This window comes from Pecten maximus, chromosome 2 (genome assembly GCF_902652985.1).
Source record: "Pecten maximus chromosome 2, xPecMax1.1, whole genome shotgun sequence".
NCBI classification, from domain to species: Eukaryota; Metazoa; Mollusca; class Bivalvia; order Pectinida; family Pectinidae; genus Pecten; species Pecten maximus.
In genome coordinates, this window is record NC_047016.1 from 43,457,098 (window position 1) to 43,481,084 (window position 23,987).

The following is a 23,987-nucleotide window of genomic DNA, read 5'->3' on the forward strand; positions in this document are numbered from 1 at the left end:
ATATTGACGAGGGAAAGTGTAGTCTAATAGTTGCTGGAAATAATTTTGCTTTCAACTTTCGTGCTAAACTTTATTGATCCATGACTAGCGAGCATGGTGTTATCAATAGTTATTCCCCAAATGATTAGCGAGCTAGGCATACCAATAGTAGCTATTCCTAATGACTAGCGAGCTAGGTATACCAATAGTAGTTATCCCCAATGACTAGCGAGCTGGGTATACCAATAGTAGCTATTCCTAATGACTAGCGAGCTGGGTATACCAATAGTAGTTATCCCCAATGACTAGCGAGCTGGGTATACCAATAGTAGTTATACTCAGTGAGCTGGGTATACCAATAGTAGTTATCCCCAATGACTAGCGAGCTGGGTATACCAATAGTAGCTATTCCTAATGACTAGCGAGCTAGGTATACCAATAGTAGCTATTCCTAATGACTAGCGAGCTGGGTATACCAATAGTAGTTATCGTCAGTAACTAGCGCGCTGGGTATACCAATAGTAGTTGTCGTCAATGACTAGCGAGCTGGGTATACCAATAGTAGTTATCTCTAATGATCAGTGAGCTAGGAGTTCATATTTCAATAGTTATCCCTCCATGATTAGCGAGCTAGTCGGTAGCGATATTGATTATACCACAATGACATGCGAGCTGGGCAGTATGAACCTTCTTTACCACGCCACCAGTCAAACACAGGGAACCTTGTCGGTGATCATACGCCTAGAATAAACGGAACAATTCATTAAAGATATACACTGAAAGCTCAGTTTGAAGTCACCATCATGGCAGTTTATATCCTACAACATATGTTAATAATGTTTCTGGTTTATAGGACGCATACATGATTTTATAGGTAGCACACCACAGAAAGACTGATTTTTTTGTTTAGCAAATAACTCCTGCATTATGATATACATATATAATGAAAACATAAATGTACACTGTAGTGTATTCATTCCGGAACTATATAAGTGTCCGGATCCCATTTAGTCTCGCCTGGCGTAGCGATATGTTTTATGGAAATAAATAGTTCTAAGTTGCCGCCATTGAATATACAGTTGTGTTATTCTGTTCCTCCGGTAAAGACACCACATATTGGCGACGAGGATGTCTGAATCCATCCAGGAAACGTAAGATGGGACAAGAGACTTGTTTATAAGATAATCAAGTAATCTAGACATCGCAATTTTGCAGGAGACCCCTGGTAGAAGGTATTTTTGTTCTGGGTCGATTTCGTTGTTCAAACCACGTGTATCGGTGCGGATAATTGTGAATTTCCCCAACATCAATATAAACCAGTATGACGGGTAAAGTTGGCAGAATTGACACTTTCGATGAGAGTATGGAACGATGGGAAGCCTATAAAGAACGGCTAGACCAATATTTTATTGCTAATACAATAAAAGAAGAAAAACAAGTCCCCGCTCTCCTCAGTCTGATTGGCGGAAGGACATACGGACTTCTGCGTGATTTGACCGCGCCAGATTTACCGGCAACCAAAACATACCCAGTTTTGACGAAAATTTTGCAAGACCATTACTCGCCGAAACCGCTTGTAATAGCTGAACGTTACCGGTTTCACAAACGGGATCAACGTGAGGGAGAGTCAATTAGGGATTATAATGCAGCCCTTAGGAAACTGAGCGAGAATTGTACATTCGGAGACACACTCAATGATACATTGAGAGACAGACTAGTTTGTGGGTTGAAGGCAGAACATATACAGAAAAAGTTATTAACCGAATCTGATTTAACTTACCAGAAGGCACTAGAGGTCGCTATAGCCTTTGAAACAGCCACGAAGGATGCGGTAGAGCTACAGAGACAACACGTGAAGACTCCAGTACATAAGATACGGAAAGAGAAAGTACAACAGCAAACTACCAAGAAACCTTCATTTCCCAACAAGCATGACAAGAATAAGGTTTGTTATCGTTGTAAAGGCACACACCACCCCAACGATTGCCATTTCAAAGACGCCATTTGTCATAAGTGCAATAAAAAGGGACATATAAAGAAAGCGTGCTTGTCTGGTAAACCATGGAAGAAGGGTGCTCCAGTACACAGAGTTCAAGATGACAGTGGGTCTGAACCAGAGATGATCAGCTCACTAGAGATATTTGACATTTCGAGCCGTTCAGGAGAATCTGGCGGTTCTGATGCCATTTGGTTACACCCTATGGTTGATGATGTTGAATTGGCCATGGAGTTGGACACTGGGTCAGCTGTGTCAATTATAAGTCAATCAACATTTGACCGGTACTTCTCTAAGAGAAAGAGTGATATTAGAGAAACAAAAGTGACACTTAAAACATATTCTGGAGAAAAACTGAGCCCACTTGGTGTTTTTGAAGTACAAGTTGGATTAAACAGTCAACATAAACGTCTGGAATTGTTCGTGGTGAAACATGGAGGACCTCCCTTGTTTGGGAGAGACTGGCTACGCAGTATAAAACTGAACTGGCATGAAATTAAGACAGTTACGGTTACAAGTGGTTCGAAACAAACACTTAGTGTAGCTCAACAGCTTGAGAAATATCCAGAAGTGTTCAAGGATGAGCTTGGTACCCTGAAGGACATTACTGCCAGAATAAAGGTAAAGGAAGGTGCTAACCCAAAATTCTGTAAAGCGCGTACTGTTCCTTTCGCCTTGAAGGAAAAAGTTGACGCGGAGCTCAACCGACTGGTCGAAGCGGGCATTTTGACCAAAGTTGAACATTCAGAATGGGCCACACCCATAGTTCCTATTCCAAAGCGGGACGGCAGCATACGCATATGCGGTGATTTCAAGGTCACGGTTAACCAAGTTCTTGACGTCGACCAGTATCCCTTACCAAGGATCGATGACATCTTCGCCACACTTGCTGGAGGTCAACATTTCACGAAGATAGATCTAAAAAATGCCTATCTACAAATGGTTGTACGCGAAGAGGACCAACCTTACCTGACAATCAACACACACCGTGGCTTATTTCGGTATAACCGACTAGTATTCGGTATATCATCTGCTCCAGCAATATGGCAAAGGTCCATTGATCAAGTTTTACAAGGCGTGCCACGCGTACAATGCATTCTCGACGACATGATCGTTACAGGCACGACTGATGAGGAACATCTGGAAAATCTTGAAACTGTACTTCAGCGGTTGGACCGTTACGGGTTACGTGTAAATAAGGACAAATGCGAGTTCTTCAAAGACTCCATTGAATTTTGTGGACATACCATCGACAAAGATGGCCTGCACAAGACGCCTAGTAAGGTGGAAGCTGTGGTAAAAGCACCCTGCCCAGAAAATGTAAGTCAACTCAAGTCTTTCCTTGGACTTGTGAACTATTATGCTAAGTTCATTCAGAACTTGTCATCGATTGTAAACCCTCTCAACCAGCTACTAGAGGCCGACCGGAAGTGGGTATGGTCTAAGGAGTGTGACGCAGCATTCCGACGTGTGAAGGAAGTCGTGGCATCTGAGCAAGTACTGACTCATTTTGACCCTTCGAAAAAGGTACAGCTAGCGACAGACGCATCTCCCTATGGTTTGGGCGCTGTGCTATCGCACATGATGGAGGATGGATCTGAAAGGCCAATAGCCTTTGCGTCGCGTTCTCTCTCAAAATCGGAACGCAATTATTCTCAAATAGACAAAGAGGCACTTGGGATAGTTTGGGGAGTGAAGAAATTCTACCAGTATCTGTATGGGCGTCTGTTCATTTTACTGACGGATCATCAGCCGTTGACGTCTATATTTCACCCAGAGAAGGGGATCCCAATGACAACTGCAGCTAGACTTCAACGCTATGCCCTATTTTTGGCAGGATTCCAATATGACATCAAGTACAAGAGTACAACAAGACATGCAAATGCAGATTGTTTGTCGCGATTACCCTTGGTCTCTAAGAAGGAGACAGAAGGAGAAACTGTCGAGACGTTCATAGTGTCTCATATGGACACTCTCCCGGTAACTAGCAAGGAAATCTCACGAGAAACTTTAAAAGACCCAACCCTGTCAAAAGTGTACACCACTGTACAGCGAGGGTGGATCGAGGGTGAAGATAAATGCTTAGGCATATTCTACAACAAGCGTCTGGAAATAAGCATTCATCAGAACTGTCTGTTTTGGGGTATACGTGTTATTGTCCCCAGTGCACTCGGGCAAAGAGTGCTAGACGAGTTACATGAAGGACATGTCGGCGTGGTAAAGATGAAAGGCTTAGCAAGAAGCTATGTCTGGTGGCCGGGCATTGACACAGACATTGAACACGCTTGTAAATCTTGTACAGGATGCCAGGAGGTCAAGCATGCGCCACCCGCCGCACCTATTCACCCATGGGAATGGCCGTCCATTCCCTGGCAGCGTATTCATATAGATTTTGCAGGCCCATTCCTCGACATGATGTTTTTTGTGGCAGTCGATGCCCATTCAAAATGGCCTGAAGTGGTTCCGATGAAAACGACCACAGCAGAGAAAACTGTGGAGGTGATGCGAGAGATATTCAGCAGAAACGGAGTCCCAGCTCAGGTAGTGAGCGATAATGGCCCCCAGTTCGTATCGGAACATTTTTCCAATTTCATGAGGTGTAATGGAATTAAACACACAACATCAGCTCCATATCATCCAAGCACTAACGGTCTCGCGGAGCGTTTTGTCCAGTCTTTCAAAGGTGCAATGAAAGCAAGCAAGAAGGACTCTGGTTCAGTACAGAAAAGGCTGGCCAACTTTCTATTGGCATATAGAAACAGTAAACATATGACCACGAATGAGACCCCAGCAAAGCTCTTCATTGGACGTAACTTACCGTCGCGGCTTGATTTGATCAAACCGGATATAAGACGACGCGTTGATGAACACCGCTGGAAACAAGAATCCAAGCGACAGGTTCCTTGTAGATCATTCTCTGTTGGAGAGCCGGTATCTATACGTGACTATCGTGGTTCACAGAAATGGATTTATGGCAAAGTTGCAGAGAAGACGGGCCCGGTCTCGTACAAAGTTGAAATTGCACCAGGTGTATTTTGGCGTAGACATTTGGATCAGCTTCGTGCTACAGAGGTGGTCGAGAAACCATCAGAAGTCAACTTACCTGTTAAAGGAGATGTTACACCCAACTCTCCAACAGTCTTACTGGAAAATACAGTCAGTAACAAGTCAAGAGTCATCGACAACAGTGTGTCGTCAGTACCATCAACAATGTGTCAAGAGTCGTCAAGTGAAGTCAGTTCACCGTCTCCTGTCATTGAGCCTTGTCCGACGCCAGAGAATATGTTGACGCCGAAGCGGCGTTATCCACGTCGCAACATCGTTCCACCAAAGAAGCTTCAAGACTTTGTTACGACCTAGTTTTCTGTTTTGAGTGTTCGCAGATATTTCTAGTAATTTCTATGAACACACTGTGTCAGGGGCACAATAATCCCTGTGTGTATCATAGGAACCATGTCGGTTCCAAAATTTTTGTTAAATAACAAGTTTGTATTGATAGAACATCAAGCAGATGTGTTATGTTGAGTTAGTTGTTACAGCTACAAGTTACAGTTCACAGTTATAAGTGTTTAAATGTGTATTCGCTGATTATATCTAAAACAGTCAAATACTACTATAGGTTTTTATAGAATTTTGCAATGATTGGACAAAATGATGCTAGTCTTGAAAGTGAAAACAAGTCTACAATAGGCTTGAGTGAATTTTATTGTGAAGGACAATTTAAACAGAGACATGGCTCTTGTATGTATCAACATTGATGCATTAGTTAAATGATGTCCAAGTGATCTTGTCAATATTAGTAATTGTTGTTATAACTTCATAATTAGGAGGGAGGATATGTAGTGTATTCATTCCGGAACTATATAAGTGTCCGGATCCCATTTAGTCTCGCCTGGCGTAGCGATATGTTTTATGGAAATAAATAGTTCTAAGTTGCCGCCATTGAATATACAGTTGTGTTATTCTGTTCCTCCGGTAAAGACACCACATACACTATAATTGGTATATTCATATGATGAAGTACATACAGGCTTCAAATATATTAAAACTGAAATAAATAAATTGGTTCCAGATTTTAAATTTCCGGATTTTCCGAAAGTGTGTTTACTACAGCGAAACATGGAGGCTCATAATCAAGGTAAGATTGTGGGAAAACTTAATGTACAACATATGTCAAAACAAGATTAATTCTTTCTTTGGGATAGACATATTCAATTTCAAATAGGTTTCAGAAAATTTTGGGTCAAATATCAATATTTTGCAATTTTTAAGTTGTTACCATGGTATTCACAGATATGAAAAACAGAAAAAATAAATTTACTTATCCTTCAGAGCTGTATTGAAATTACAAATGTTGTATAAATTACAGATATATATACTTAATTAGAGATAACATGTAGGGTTAACTGGCAATGTTTACGTATCTAAAACGTGCCATATTTTTCAGAATTGGGCATTTTTACTGTACACTGCTACCATATTCAGATCACGATGCTTTAGAACTCTATTCCAAATTAAAATACTGTTAATGAATTTATCACGTTAGTAATTCAGTATTTGCAGAGTCTGTTCCTAGTATCACTAATTCCGGGGTAAATAATGAATTAGTTTCGTTTTTCTATTTTGACGACCACAATCAAAACAATATTTCTTTTACAACTATAAACATATAAAGTTTCCCGACAAAACAGACACCTATTGTATACATCGTGGTATACACAGCGGTGCAACCTGCATATTATTTATCGGTGCAACTGTAGCATATCGATTTGGATATTCTTTATAAATATAGATAAATCGAAGTTTGTAATAAAAGCAAGACCTTGACTTATATTCAATGTCACAGTCTCACTTTCGTTAAAACCCTCACACGACTTATGAACCAAACTTCGTAGCTACAGAATAGTGATGTTTAAGTGGCAGGCTTCAGTGATGTAATCCGTGAGAGTTTTGTGTAAAATGTAAAATGACTTTGACCTAGACTGTTTATAAAAATACCGTCGTTTAAAACATCGTTTAAAAACTCAAACAAATTGTTTGGTTGGAAAGGCCAAGAGTTAACACAACATTGATTAGCAGGTCCATGGACCTTTTGTTTATGCACCCCCCCCCCCCCCCCCCCCCCCCCCAACCCCAGTCAACACAACATTGATTAGCAGGTCCGTGGACCTTTTGTTTATGCACCCCCCCAACCCCAACCCCAGTCACAACATTGATTAGCAGGTCCATGGACCTTTCGTTTATGCACCCCCCCCCCCCCCCCCCCAAAAAAAAGTGTACGTGTGCAGCATTTAATACACTTTGTAACAATGATGCACTTTTCTTAGGGTTTTATTATAGCACTGGTAACCCTAAAACCTTGAATTTACTCGCGCGAGTTTAAATTTTTCAGTGAAAGTGAGCGTTTTCAACGTGGCGTGAGTATTTTAAGTGTAATTGAGTATTCTCAGTGTGCCGTTTTTAAATTCAGTATGCCGTTTTTAAATTCAGAGTGCCGTGGATCGTTACGCATCAGCGCACTCGACAAGTAGTATAGGATTACCTGTACCGATCGATCGATGAAACGTCCAACACCGCGCGCGACCTCGTGTATCGTACGGTAGAAATACGTGTTCTTGCAAACGGGAAATATTACTGGAAGCAACATTTATTGCTCTCGGATTTGGACATTATTCTTTACCCCAGATCAATCGTTATCTATTGTCATTACGCCTGTAATTAATCACAACCCACCTATTCCGTTTACTTGCTCCGAGATCGACTGATATTGTCGTGATATTTGACGTACTTGTTTTCGGTAATACGGCGGTGGTGTTGTCAAAAAAATACCCATGTTATGATTTACCCCGTATAATGTGAAGTGTTCATATGAGAAAGTGTATTGAAGCAATAAACCGGTTACGTTGACTACTGTAGATCGTATTTTGTTATTTATTTATAATACTTGACCCGGGCGGGATCCATATGTAATCACTGTGTATTAACTGTGTCAATCTTCCTGTTTCAGATATCCATAACTGAGAAGTATCGCCGTTGCTGTATTACCTGTTCAAGAAACCGTCAACACATGTGATGATTGATAAACATGTTTAATGATACAATTAAATTGGTATATCGCCAGTATATTGCATTTTGTTATTTATACTTACCCCGGGACGTATCGGAGATGACGTACAGTAGCAAGTAAAGTATTCAACGTTTATATTAACTGTTTCAATCTTCTTTTTCAGGTATTCCATGACCCAGGTAGAATGACGTTGTTCATCATATTTTCAAGTGGGTTCGAGGATAGAAACCTACATCTCATTTATCAATAAAATAGTCATCAGCAGTATATCTATATGCAGTTATATTCATTAGCTTACCTGGAGCAGATCGACGATCCTATCCATTAACGGGTGTCTTCAGGTAAGATATATCCTATCACGACACACTGCGTTTAACAGCTATTAAAGCAAAACCCTTTCATTTGTTGTATATGTTATCAAACAATATATTTGCTATCAGTAATCCCATGTGTGCACGTTGTTTTGTTTTTTTTTTGTAAAAAAAAATGTACAAGGGGTCCGCGCGTTAAAAATGACGAATTCACAACTTTAAAACTAGTTTGATATATTAATTATTTCTTAGACCCTTTTATGTCCGATAAAAATATAGCCTGTCAAATTGTATTGCAGTATTTCAAAGTAAGAGCCTGTAAACTAATTATGTGTCATGACACGAGATCCGTATTAAATAATAAAAAAAAGGTCGATTAATATTTACTGAAATAAATGGTGATAATTCGTGTCGTTTGTAAATGCAGGGACCGTGATACCATACTCCTACATTTGTGTAACCACGGACAGAGCAATTAAAAATCTTAAGTTCCTGATATCTAACATAAAAAGGCCGCTGATTTTATTTTGTATCCGACCTTATTGAACTGATACCAGTGTGATTAGAACCATCTTCTTGGGATCTAGATAAACTCTACCCTACCGCATTGTTCCGACAGTAAACGACCAATACCTCTCAAAACGGCCCTTTTCAGGGCCGACTTCTTTTCACGAAATGCAAAAAAAAAAAAAAAAAAAAAATGAAAATGCACAACTCAAATCTATAGAACTAATATTTCAAAAAGCAAATCGTACGTATTACGTAGTTTCACTCGGGCAACAAACGGTCATTTTTGTACACGTGTTGTTGCAGCAGTACAAGATGGAGAATATAACATTTGGTATTAAATTTACTTTATTTTTTATGTTTCTGATAGCAACAGGATATTTTATATTAGAATAGAAATAAGCAAACTGATGATGTGGGACAAACAGCACGACACTTAATTTGCTAGTTACGTGACTCCGCCTATTGACAGATTTCGTCACCTGTCACCGTCTTCCAATGAACACAAGTAGGCGGAGACGCGGGTTAGTTGACAGGTAGACAGGCGCCAAAGTTATATAAACTAATCCAATTAGACAACACCGCAGGTGGGCGGAGTCACGGATAGATGATCTGTCATGTCAGATGATCACTTGTCTCAATGATTGTTACATTCAATTTTAATGCATTAACTGATCACTTAGAAATTGTATGTATGTATTCATGGTTATGATGAATAATGAGTGTTTGTAAGTATTTTTTTTCAGGTTTCAGATTTGAAATTATGTAATTAACATATCCCACGGACAGTGAAGTGATCTCCAAGGCTGGATTCAGTATCAAAATACATCGATATACAATCGTCCGATTGCAATAAAATGTTGCACGATGTTAGATATAAGTACAATTTGTATGTTGCAGAAAAAAACCCACATATTAATGAACGAATTCCTTGGCTTGTAAAAGTAACTGGACACCGATATAGTATTTAATTCTATACAATTTTTCATTAAAAGGACGTCAATTTCATTTGAATAATTTTTGTAAGATGGGTACGACTTCGCCTATTTCTCTCGGTACGAGTCCGCCAAATTTAGGTACGATTCCGCCAATTTAGGGTACGAGCTTCTATGAAACATACATATACATTTACTAGCACCGTGCCAGAAGTGTAATTTTCTTTTTTTATGCATTTTCCACCTTTCATTTAGTGTAAACTTTTATTCTTTCATACAGACAAGACAAAATACAACAAATATCGCTTCAAGACTGAACAGGATATGGACTGTACCTTTACTGAGGAACGATAACGTTTCAGAAAATATATCAAGTACAATGAATATAACTCTTGTTGCATCAATAATTTATTCTATTGCGCGATAGTTTGAAAATATGGACGATGTATACCATTTCACTGCCTAAATCTTCTGCTGGATTTTATATACAAAATGAACAAATGTACTTTGTATCTATTGTGATTGTTACCATGCCGCTAACGATTGCTCTTTCTCAATGTTAATAAAATGAAAATATAAATTTTCAAATCAATCATATAGCAATTAAAAAAAAAAGATAAAAACTTTCCGTGAATACAGCATCCAGATGTGAAAAAATTAGAGGATATTGTTTACACTGACTCTATCTTTGTCTATATGTTCAATAATTAAAAGCTATTGACGCTATTAGTTGTATCTAATAATTAAGAAATGATTAACGATGATTCGTGTATTGTTGCAAGATATACAACAAGGACGAAGATATTTTGCAATTAAATTAATAACTCTGCAGAGGATATTTTGCAATTAAACTAACAACTCTGCTTATAACATTAATGTATTACAATGGCCTTACAGACATACGGGCGTGATATTCTGCAAAGGTAAGTGTGTTTACTCGTGTAACATACAGGTTACGGTATAGGGTACAGGTGACCGCTCCAGCGTCTGACCGGGTCCACCCAGCCAAACTCGGTCAGTCGTCACTGATGTGTGTTTGTGTCCGTGTTTCTGGTAACATATAGGTTATGGTACATGCATTTTACAGGTCTTCTAGAAGAACTCGCGCAGTGGGAAGTTCGGTTAGGGGATACACTTCACTGTTTAAAATGATAATCTCAAAGAAAACAGTAACCACATGTGTCCATGTAATTAACAATGGGTGACTGGACAGGTGTGAAAGAAGACTGGCACTTTCGGAGTGAAACGGAGAAAAGTAACTCTTAATGATGATAATTGCTGTATATCTAAGGAAATCCAAAGGAAGAACGCTGTTATTTTTTTATATAGTTTGTATTGTTATCGTATTTTCTTTCTCTGTATACCACTTTTGGTAAAGGTGTTGAGATGAGATGAATCGGGATAAGTACAAACTCACACATATGTTATCCCCATATAAAAGTGCTACCGAAACCAGGGACATATAATTTTCTATTATAACAGGCCATATATCACATGTAACATCTTACTATTTTGTTTATTATAACGAGCCGTATACAACATGTAACATCTTACTAATTTTCTTTTATAACGGGCCAAATTCAACGCGTATCCTCTTGCTAATTTTCTATGATTACGGGTCATTAACATTAAAAATTGAATAATTTTCTATTTCAACGGGTCGTTGTAACACTTGTTCATGAAAAATTAGTAATCCCAGACAGGATTCATAGAGTAAATTTTCAACATCGTGGTTATGTGAATGAGCCAAATTTGGTTAATTATTCTATAGGCAAACCTTTGAGATACGAATTTGTTTTGCTTGTAGGAAAAACGAAACTCACTGAATTCCAAAAATATATCTTCGGAACTTTTATGAAGTGCATGGAAACCTAACGTGTGAACTCACAAGTAATTATCGGCATGTGCCGATTAGAACCTGAACGCCAGAAATCACAGACACCTGTGGTGCAGTGACAGGTGTTATAAGCTTGTGGACCGTAATTTCTCACCTGGTAATTGTTTAGCGGTATACTAACCAACCCAAACTTGAGGATTCGTAATTCTCCGAACATGCTGGTATATTTTTTCTAATTCCTGTTTTAAAAGACATGACTTGCGACACACGAATGGAAAGTAAAACACAAGGATCTCAATCACTTCACGATAATTACACAATTACTAAAAGAAAGATAAATAAATGAAAAAAAAAAACGAAATAAAAGAAAAAAATACACTTTACCCATTGCGAGTTTAATAATTTTAGTATTAATTATGATTAGTCACGATGAACTAAATTGTATGTTTTTTATCACATAAAAAAACGGAACTAAAATTATGGTTTTAATAAGTCTCTGTGATATGTACCTGTAAGTATCGACCAATACTATTATAATTGTTGCTAAGCACTTTTATATAATTTCACTTTCAACGATCGTATATAAATTATATCTTTCTCAAGCATTTAATCGTCGGTAATCCCTGGGACCATGACATGTAACATAAGGGATAAGATCTGTATGATTATAAGCAAGTTGTAGGCTCAAACACTGGTTTTCATACGGAAGAGATACTAGTCTATTGTAGATCATGATGAATCTATATAAAATATAACTTTCTGAATTAAGTGACCTTCATGACTAAAAGCGGGTTTTGCATAGATTATAATGCATAAGATAACAGTATGTGTGTATCGTCTCACAAACCAGAATATCCAGAACTGTTGTATTTTAAAATGACACATTATTTTATTTAAATAGCTCAAATTGATATTGTTGGATTCCAACTTCTTGTCAGCAATATTCACCAAATTCATCAACCCTAAACCTCGTATCCAGATCATATGTGAAAAGAGAATAAATGAAGTTGAATTTGAATCTTCAGACTGGTCTGTGTTGCTACTGTCCACACTGTCGTCTATACTGCAGGCCACCATTTCAGTTACTCCGTTAAACCTGTGCATCAATCAATCAAACAAAGACCGATGGTCTATTATAATCTGAAATTCTAAAATCTGAAAGCAGCGCACACGATGTTTTGTCAGTGAACATATTAAATAAAACAGTCAATTGGTCATATATCTATAAGCCTGATCGTCAGAAGAATTGATCTCGTAGCATTACAGCAGTGCTGCTACTGAAACATGTGCACAACATGTGTGTAGGCTACCTCACGAAAAGTGGGTCGACACACCAAAAGTTAACTGACCCCGTCAGGCACAAGCTTTTCACCGAAGACCTCATCCCCGGGGCATTAATTAGAATATAATTAGCGGCAGTATACCGAACTCAGTGAATTTCGTAAATACCTGTTTACCTGGGAAGTGTCCAGTTGACCTGCTGACCTAGCGGTGTCCTGGGGCGTTGATTAATTAGTCGTTGTCATGCCTGACTTGCCTATGATTTGTGCATTGGCCAGTTTACCTGGGTATCTCACCTGTGCACAATATTATCGGTTTCATGAATAAAACAGATCACATGACACTTCAGTCTCTCTGTACAGACATTATGCAGACGAATCTGTATTGGTTTACTTGAGTAATTAATAGCCGTGGATATCGATATTATAAAAACATGTCAAAGTTATTATCAAAATACATGTCACCAAAGTTAAGTTCTTTATTACTTTAAGCCTTTCGGCTCATCCGTAGACATGTGAATATACATAATATAACAAAAGCATTGATTACTTTCGCACCACACCCACACCGACAAAAGACCTGTCCAAGTACCGGGCAGTCTTCATCCAGGCCGGAGAGAATGATGTAATGGACAGTACATCGGCTGAAATCAAAACAACCACCATTCGAATCTATGACGTTTTGATTGCCCAGAGAGTTAACCAAGTATGTTTCCACGTCATGATCGGACCTACAACAAACGGGTTATCACTCATTAACTGAGTTTTGAAGAAAATGCACCACGATATGATCTGGGTGCACGGACCAAACTTGCTTCCACAGACTCGGTTCAGCGCAAGGATGGCACACACCTGACTCTATAAGATGGAATTTGCCTTCTCCAACAGCGGATACTGCAGTAACAATGGAAGGAAGATAGAAGTCAGTCGCTTTGATTCGTCTATAGCTACACTATAATGACGGCCCTTTTCAGGACCACCAAAAACACTCGAAAAACATCCAGCACTCGAATTTATGCAATAAAAACAACTATTATATATTTATTGCAAATGTTTATATATATAAAAACAATATCTCAATTACCGAGTCGGTATCTATAATTTGGATAATTACGTCCACACATTACAGTTTCTGTAATGGCCGCCTTCCATAACATGATGAGCAGGGATTCGAAATTCTATCAATACTCAAGGTTCATATTTGAAATTTCTTAAAACGTATGAGTTTTCTTCTGCTTGGGGATATAATGAAATATATGAGATATGTTCAGTGGCAAATGTTGTTGGGAACGTGAATTTTGGCGACTCTGAAAATTGACATAAATTCCACACATAGTTTCTGTAATGGCCGCCTTCCATAACATGATGCGCGGGGGTTCGAAATTCTATCAATACTCGAGGTTCATATTTGAAATATGTTTAAACGTCTGAATTTTCTTCTGCTTGAGAGTATAATGAAAATCAAGTATGTAACTGTTCTATTTGTACTTATATTTGGGAAGGTTATTTCAACACTGAAGCTCGTACTTTGGAACGACTTCCTAAAAACAGGTTGTTGTGTCAAATTCGAATAATTCAAAGTTGTGATAAACGTTGTCCCGAATCCCTTTTGCCAACACCAAATCTTGATATTCTATATAAAAAGTGTTGCGTTGACAATTAAATACAAGTCCCCATGGGGTTTACACAGGTCGACAAAGAGACACGACCGCCCATCTTACAAATTCCATGGTACGATTAAATACATTGGATACAAAATATCCGGGTTAGTAGTTGGACACTTATTTCTTTGTATATATATTGTTTGATAACATATACAACAAATGGAAGGGTTTTGCTTTAATAGCTGTTAAACGCAGTGTGTCGTGATAGGATATATCTTACCTGAAGACACCCGTTAATGGATAGGATCGTCGATCTGCTCCAGGTAAGCTAATGAATATAACTGCATATAGATATACTGCTGATAACTATTTTATTGATTAATGAGATGTACGTTTCTATTCTCGAACCCACTTGAAAATATGATGAACAACGTCATTCTACCTGGGTCATGGAATACCTGAAAAAGAAGATTGAAACAGTTAATATAAACGTTGAATACTTTACTTGCTACTGTACGTCATCTCCGATACGTCCCGGGTAAGTATAAATAACAAAATGCAATATACTGGCGATATAACAATTTAATTGTATCATTAAACATGTTTATCAATCATCACATGTGTTGACGGTTTCTTGAACACGTAACAGCAACGGCGATACTTCTCAGTTATGGATATCTGAAACAGGAAGATTGACACAGTTAATACACAGTGATTACATATGGATCCCGCCCGGGTCAAGTATTATAAATAAATAACAAAATACGATGTACAGTAGTCAAACGTAACCGGTTTATTGCTTCAATACACTTTCTCATATGAAAACTTCACATTATACGGGGTAAATCATAACATGGGTATTTTTTTGACAACACCACCGCCGTATTACCGAAAACAAGTACATCAAATATCACGACAATATCAGTCGATCTCGGAGCAAGTAAACGGAATAGGTGGGTTGTGATTAATTACAGGCGTAATGACAATAGATAACGATTGATCTGGGGTAAAGAATAATGTCCAAATCCGAGAGCAATAAATGTTGCTTCCAGTAATATTTCCCGTTTGCAAGAACACGTATTTCTACCGTACGATACACGAGGTCGCGCGCGGTGTTGGACGTTTCATCGATCGATCGGTACAGGTAATCCTATACTACTTGTCGAGTGCGCTGATGCGTAACGATCCACGGCACTCTGAATTTAAAAACGGCATACTGAATTTAAAAACGGCACACTGAGAATACTCAATTACACTTAAAATACTCATGCCACGTTGAAAACGCTCACTTTCACTGAAAAATTCAAACTCGCGCGAGTAAATTCAAGGTTTTAGGGTTACCAGTGTAGTGAGGTGTGCTAATCACATTTGTTTTTATAGTTTTTATTTCATTTAATGAAAATATCATACTAGTTTCAAATGACGAAATACGAAATGTACCTACCAAACATTACGTGAACAGAAGTAATAGAATTGTGGCTTTGGCATCGTGTTGAAGTTAGTTGAACGGCTGAATGTATAGGCTCCTGCGTAACTGATATATACCCACTCGTCAACCTTCATCAGCGGTAAAGAGGTGTCTGTTGCTAGGCAATCCGTCCCAGCACATGTCGGGCCCCACATGCTACTGTTATATCTTCCCGCTCTGGCCTAGCGATAAAGTAAAACTTCACACATTGCGGTATTGTTACTTTGACTTTTTATTTGCTATGAACATAACTGTAAACAAGCTTGTTTTCGCGTGGGATTCATTTTCGCGTATTTTGCGGATGAGTAAAATTTGCGAGATTAATCGCCGCGAAAATGAGTTGGTTTGCAAGAGAGTATGATAAGTATGCTAGAATGAAAACAGTCTTGAGGAAAATAGAAAAGAAAAAAACCCAAGAAAAAACAAAAAAACAACAACAAAACATTGGTTAGAACACAAACCTTTTCATGGACTGGTGACATTACTAATATATTCTTGTCGTCATCTATCGCACTGAATGATCCAAATTTTCCATCATTGATGTAGTACTTAACATGTCCAATGCTAGTTTTATCTGAAATAACATGAACGTCATGAAATATGTAATCGATAACACAAATATCATAAAATATGTAATGTATAATATAAATATCATAAAATATGAGACGTATAACATAAATAATTAATTTTTCTTTGTTTTCATGGTAAATACTCAAATGTGATTGGTCGAAAAATTCTTTTCATTCTTCTATGAAAGAAATTCCGAGAATGGCGCGAAAAATGTGACGTCACAATACGACAATTGACGTTGCGTATTGATTTGAGAAAAAGAATCGCATTTAAAACCAGTAAAATTGTACATAAAACATGTTTTAAATTAGAAAATAATTTTCAAAAATTAATTATAAGCGTTGATGTCAATTATTTTTTAGTTTCATCGGGGTATGAAACAAATTTTGTTTGCAAACTTCTGTAAGAATACGCGGATTCATACATTTTGCAAACAAAATTTGTTTCATACCCCGATGAAAAAAAAAAAAAAAATGACATCAATGCTTAAATATCATAAAATATGTAACGTTTAATATAAATATGAAATATGGAATCTTTAACATAAATATCATTAAATATGTAATGTATAATAGATATCATCAAATATGTAACGTGTAACATAAATATGTTGATTTTCTGTGTAATAATGTTAGATAGGATGCACTGGCCTAGTTCAATTATTAAAAAATAATTATGATGACATGGCTGTTGATTAGTCAAACTCGCCAAACATTTCCTCTACTTATCATGGGGGTTAATTATTCAAACACTTCATATATTTCCTCCATTTACTTTGGGGATTTATAAGTCAAACACACAATAAATTTCTTCTACTTTTATTAGCATATTAGTTCATTCGTCAAACTCATCAAAGATATCCTTCTACTTACCAGTGGGGTTAGATAGTTCAACATATGATGAATTACTTCAACTTACCACGGGGGTTAACTTGTCACACACATCATAGATTTCCTCTGCTAGCTAAAGGGGTTCATAAGTCTAACTCACCAAAGATTTCCTTCCACTTACCATTGGGTTTCCTCTACTTCACACCATGTTGGTAAATAGTCAATCACACCATAACTTTCCTCTGCAGTTTCCATTCTTACCATTGTTATAGACGATTTTTCGTCCAATGATTCTCGCTGCAGTACTAATGGCACTCTCTACAAGGTAGCGTCCTGGCTCAGCAATGATTTTTACTCCTTCTTCTTCGGGAAAGCAATCATCAAGACACTTGTTTATGATGTCGGCACTCTTTAGTGTAAATTAAACGTTTTCAGTTTTACAACGCATTAAACATGTTTGTGTTTTACCATATCTTTTTGTAACTGTTTTCATTGAAAATGGCAAATAGATAATCATTATTCAACTACTTTATGGAGGTGAAAATTTCCGCGGTTTTACTTAACCTTTGAATGAACACTAGAAAGTAACGAAAACATTATTCTTACAAATAGCATTTTAAAGATTTAGAAATTGCTATTTTTAAATTTATGTTTAGCTGCTCAAACATATATTCACAATGATACGTATCATTTATGAAATATGCATATTTATTGTTCTTAAAATAGTATTATTGCACGTTTTATTTATCAATACATGTATTACAAATAATATCTAAATGATAAAGGAATCGATGGGATTCGGATTGTTTTGTCGCGCTTTTTGTGTGGTAATGGATGGATATAGGGTGAACCGTTCAGAAGATAGGGGTATACAGATGCATTTTGCATATAAGAAGTCACGTATACATAATTAACGTTGTCAGTTTAATTACACTATAGTGTTAATGAACACGACTAGTATTTAATCACTGTATAACACGAAGTAGTTACGGCTATTTTCTTTTGTGGATATTGAGAAAGCTTAACGGTTAATATGTTCCTGTAAATAATATATTGCATATTGATTTTCGTGTATATATCATATCAAATATTGATTTTAGTGTATATATCATATCAAATAATGATTTTCGTGTATATATCATATTAAATATTAATTTTCGTGTATATACCATATTAGATATTGATATTATAATATACATGTACATGTACATGTAAGTATTTCAAGTCGTTATATCAATTTTATGCATAGTTAATGCATTGTAGTTTATTCTATACCGTATGTTTAAATTGGATCACCAAAAATCGTCAATACCACTATCACGATTAATCTAACAATGAAATATTGCTGCAAATACTTGAAATAGCTTAGCGCTTTAGTGCATCTGTGAAACTATTGTGCCTACCTCTGCAATAGAGGGAACTTCAATATATCTGCCCCGAAAGCCACCTCCAATGTCCAGGATGTTCAGAGCGAAGCCGACTTGGAGTCCAATGTCGAATATTTTTCGTGCTTGTTGGATTGACAACGAGAATGCATCCCGACTACTGCAGTTGGCTCCAACGTAGAAACTATAATATGTATTATAACCAGTGAATCATAGATATGGCGTGTCAAATGTTGTAACATTCAATAATTTATTTATTTATATGTATGGGAAATATATTATATTTTTGTTCAATAAATCATATACAGTGTAGATGTATATGTATTTTATATTTTAAAAAGACACTCCACGGACGATGAAGAAAAGGACTGAATTTTCTACACACTTACACAAGCTGAACAACTTGAATTGATAATAGCTGTTTTATTACCGTCTCCGTCTTTCTATAGCATTCTGTCTTATACGATCAATTAAAGTCGCTCACTTATGTAAAGGGTCCGGATGATATACAGAAAATCAACTAGGATATGTCTTGCACAACATATTCTGAGACATAAAGTTAAAAAAATTATTCCATTTTAATAATTATAATTTAAATGCTACATTTTTTTTCTGCTACACACCTAACACCAATGACGTTTAAGTCCATGATTTTTGCCGATTGAAATAAATCCATTGCTTCTGCGATGTCACATCCGAACTTCTTCCCTAGATCATACAGTACTTCACAACTGTGCTTAGGTCGGAATCTCAACAGCAACCTGCAAAATGTTGTGATCCTTCAGTATATAATTATGTGTAATATAGTTTAATGCACTGTAATATACTAACGGGAAAAAGAAAAGCAAGTTTGGTTTTTCTTATATAACTTTTAGACACGCGAACTAATTCAATTAGATTTCTCATTGAGCTATATTTGTGCACTGTGAAAATGTTCCTCAGTTAAAATTCAGTCGATCGTGACTCCGCTCGACGCTGCATGCTTTCAGCAGATTTTTCAAGAAAAGGTGCATCCGGGAAACTCTTGCACCATCAGTTACAAAACATATCTTTTCAATGCGATTGTTCAGCGAAATGTCGCGATTGAGTGTAGTTGATAGGGAAAGAGGCATTGCTTTATCAACTTTATCAATGCAGGGGCATTCGCAACGTCATATACCCAAGCAATATGGCACACACGAGACAAAAATATCCCGTTGCGTTGGGCGCTCAGAGCCACAGGGAGACTGGGTGACCGTCTTAGGAGCGGACGCCCGCGCATTACTTCGTGGCGTCAAGATAGAAGTTTACGTCTCTCACACCTCCTGGACTATTTCAGGCGGAGGCGTCACAACAAGTTGTCGGCACTCGTGGTCAGCCAGTGTGTCCGGTTGCGGGAGTTTCATGTAAGGCCACGACGTTCCTACGATGGTCCGCCACTTACGCAGAGGCGTAGAATGCAATGGCTGCTTTCGCAAGTACCTAATTTGTTTCGTTTGGCCCATTGGAGATGCGTGTTGTTCACTGACGAGTCTCGATTTACGCTTTACAGGTCAGATGAACGACATCTTGTCTATCAACGTGGTAGTTAGCAATATTCATACTCGTATCGAAAAGCGACAGATTCGGGGGTGAGTCTCTTATGGCAAGAACAAGGATATGTCAAGGCGTGAACAAACATCTTAATTGTTGTTATCCAAGGAATCGGGATCTGAGCTATTGAAATAACACGTTCTTCCTTTTATTCATCAACATAACGTTACGTTGCAGCAGGACAGCGCGGACCATGTTGCTAGGGTTTGTCGTGACTTCTGGCTCAAAATTACATTCCAGTTCAGTTCTTGATTTGCCATCATACAGTGTAGATATGTCCCTAATCGAGCATTTGTGGGATGAGCTAGACAAGAGGAAGCGCATTAACGTCCCATATAACGTCGCTCAACTCATGCAGGTCCTTATTCGGGACAGGAATAATATTCCTCAAAGGGCAATTAACAGCATGATAGGGTCAATGTTAAGGAGAGTAAAAACAGCGACTGATGGCAGTGATGGGTACACACGCTACTGATTTGGATCAGGAAACAGCAAGGGTACCCTTTTTAACGGTATTAACGCAAACACCGTCTGTGAAAGGAAAATACAAATCATCAAAATGAGGGAACAATCGAGAAACCCACGTCATGAACACATCGACAAAGGATCATGTAAAATAATAACTTTCGGAAATAGCCTTGCATTTCTTTTTTCGTTAAAATATGCCCTATTTTGTACATAGGTTGTAACCAACCTTGCTGATGGATATAGCCTCTTAATCTTAACCAGTTCTTCTTCACTGTCGAAGGTCATCATTTCTACGTTGTGATTCTTGGCATACACAAGATGTGAGTTTTGTTTGCACGGATTGGCGTAGACGATACGAGACGGATCGACTCCTAATTCCAACACCTGCTGTATCTCACCCTACTCAAATAACAAAATGCTTGTGTCATATTAGACTGGCCACTAGACCCTAAGTTTTTCTTTGTTATAAATTGTCAAGGTAAATTCTAATACTAGATTATCTGCCTCTAGTTTGAAACTTAGAATAAGACATACCCTAGGGACCAAAATCATAAAGTTCAATTTTATTTATAACTTTAATATTCTGGAGACAGGGGGCCAGTCTAGTATCATGTTTACATTATATATTTTTATTCTAATTGATGAAATGATGAAAAAGTTATGATCCTTTTTATCACATGACCTATACGTGATCAGGTTTGGAAAAGAATCGCATACCTTTGACCATTACATTATACTGTATATCAAATTTGGTGAGCATACGACCATAGTGCTGTCAACACAAAGTCAATTTGATAGGGAATTCGTACATATTCAAATCTCGGTTTACGTAGAGTTTACTGTTCATTAACTTGGTATATGTAAATGGGCGTTGTCACTGAAGCGTCGCTTACTTATAAAATTCCTAATATTCACATTGTCAATTTCATATAAAAAGACATCGAATGATATTACGTTAAATAGACACAAACTGCGAAAAGAGTAGAAACATAATGTACATATCACTTGTAAACATCACCGTTTTATCTTATTTATTTCATTATAAAACGGATTTGAATGTTACATGACAAAAGAGTTTCTTGGGCATAATAGGAAACACACAAATTATCAAAAACTCTGGCGTAGACTGGAATTTACATCACTGGACATGGATTCAGTAATAATAAACTATTCATGGAGGTTATATTGTAAATGGCCTTTCGTAAAATTGTATACCTGACTTGCACAGTCAAAACTGCTCCCTAGTCTTACAAGGATGTCGACGATCTTCGCATCATTGTTGCATTTCAAAGCTATTGGAATGAAATAATAAACGATGTAATATTGTGTGGATTTATTGCACAGATATAGCTCGCATGATAAGGTTTGGACATGGAGGTAACTGTGGTACAGTTTTCAAAGTACTGAATATTCATTCCTCGCCTCATCAGTCGGGATTAAACCGATTTTAAAAGTGTATCGGAAAGGTATTGCATAGGATTAAACAGTGTTTTTATTGCGTTTACGACGGTATGAACGCAATGGGATACGGAGATATTCCATATAACGCGATAATGCGTATATATTCAAAGTTAATAATTGTTTTGGAAATTTAAGATTTAGAATAAATAAACAATATATATAGATAAAGGATTTTTACCGTAGAATAGCTCCACCCTAGGAAGCAGCCTGTACCATTTTCTGTACCTCTCCACCACCTCGTCAATATCAACCACGGCCAGGGGGTCGTCTAAATCCTGCAATGAACATTACACAATGCCTCAGAGATGATGCTAACGCCTTGGAATATATACAGAAATGTTAATTAACTTATAAGTTAATTATTTGATTACATCACACATTATATGAACTAGGTCTTCATCCAAGTAAATGTATCCCATTTATTTATTCATTTACAAATGGCATTTCAGAACAATCAAATAAGCAATGAAAAGCAAAATGCACGACGTCATTTAAGTTTAAGAAATATCGGCATGTGAAAAACACAAGCAAATGAATATAGCACTTGACTTACATTGGTAAAAAGCCTCAATGAATTTTGCAAAAGGTATCCGAAATATACATCAAATTGCGTTGTATTAATACCAGTCGACCGAAAGTAAAAACATTCCAAAATACTAAAAAAGTAGATTAAGTCCTTTGAACAGGCCTGTCAGTATTTGAAAAAGAAGTTGGTGCAGTGTCATCGCGATTTACATGTTGGCAGAGAAAATTATGTTAAGGCAATAATGAATTATATATTTGTAAGTAATGAATAATGGGATGATTATCTCAAATACCACTTCAATGGAACTGAATTGGTTTTAAAGGGATACAATTATTGTGATTTGTAATAATAATACAAGGCAGCAAGGAATGATATCAAAAATGGGCTAAAAGTATCTGTGACTTGACAAGCATCAAATCCATGCAAATAAAGATAAGGTTTGAGAAATTTGGTTTGGTATAGTTTGTTTAACGTCCTATTAATAATTAGGGTCATTTAAGGACGTGCCAGTTTTTGGAGATGGAGGAAAGCCGGAGTACCCGGAGAAAAACCATTGACCTGTGGTCAGTACCAGTCAGCTGCCCCACATGGGTTTCGAACTCGCACTCAGCCACCGCGTCCCCAAAATATATCACACGATTCTACTGATGTACGATAACGTTGAAATACTCGTATGGTTAATTTGTTTCCATCATTGTCATACATTATCTTGTTTGCCAACCTGCATGAGACAATAGGCTGTTGCTCACGGAGTACCCGGAGAAAAACCATTGACCTGCGGTCAGTACCAGTCAGCTGCCCCACATGGGTTTTTCGAACTCGCACTCAGCCACCGCGTCCCCAAAATATATCACACGATTCTACTGATGTACGATAATGTTGAAATACTCGTATGGTTAATGTGTTTCCATCATTGTCATACATTATCTTGTTTACCAATCTGCATGAGACAATAGGCTGTTGCTCACGTTGCATGGTGTCTGCATGAGGATGGAGAAGTAGTAGAAAAATTGCGAAATTAAGATATTTTTATTGACAGTGTAAAACTGGAGATGTTAATATATACCAAGGAGTTTCTAAACCAGATATGAAATGAGTAGATCAATGACACCAAAATCTACAGCAGTGAAATCAAAAGAAAGTGAGGCACATACATAACATTATCCTACATCATCAGTCATTACGTTCGGT

The 23,987-nt window shown here is 37.4% G+C and overlaps 1 protein-coding gene and 1 long non-coding RNA gene across 2 annotated transcripts; both read right to left on the minus strand.

Annotated features, from left to right (window-relative positions):
* Nucleotides 1–526: 526 nt before the first annotated feature.
* Nucleotides 527–16,548, minus strand: LOC117322175. Its single transcript, XR_004531478.1, has 3 exons — nt 16,446–16,548; nt 15,961–16,166; nt 527–720 (listed from the first exon to the last, which is right to left on the minus strand). It is a non-coding gene; the product is annotated as an uncharacterized LOC117322175 (long non-coding RNA).
* A 1,056-nt stretch (nt 16,549–17,604) lies between these two features.
* LOC117343236 (ornithine decarboxylase-like) lies at nt 17,605–21,097 on the minus strand. The gene is made up of 4 exons (XM_033905577.1): nt 21,036–21,097; nt 19,393–19,530; nt 18,788–18,953; nt 17,605–17,793 (listed from the first exon to the last, which is right to left on the minus strand). The coding sequence occupies exons 1-4, from the start codon at nt 21,095–21,097 to the stop codon at nt 17,605–17,607; spliced, it is 555 nt and encodes a 184-aa protein (XP_033761468.1).
* Nucleotides 21,098–23,987: the final 2,890 nt, after the last annotated feature.

Bases quoted from the DNA above. Each gene is read 5' to 3' on its own strand.
- LOC117343236 (XM_033905577.1), bottom strand. From the start codon at position 21,097: ATGATGACCTTCGACAGTGAAGAAGAACTGGTTAAGATTAAGAGGCTA. The intron at 19,531-21,035 runs GTTGGTTACAAC...AACATTTTGCAG, and splicing joins AGGCTATATCCATCAGCAAG to GTTGCTGTTGAGATTCCGAC. The intron at 17,794-18,787 runs GTAGGCACAATA...TTTACACTAAAG, and splicing joins AAGTTCCCTCTATTGCAGAG to AGTGCCGACATCATAAACAA.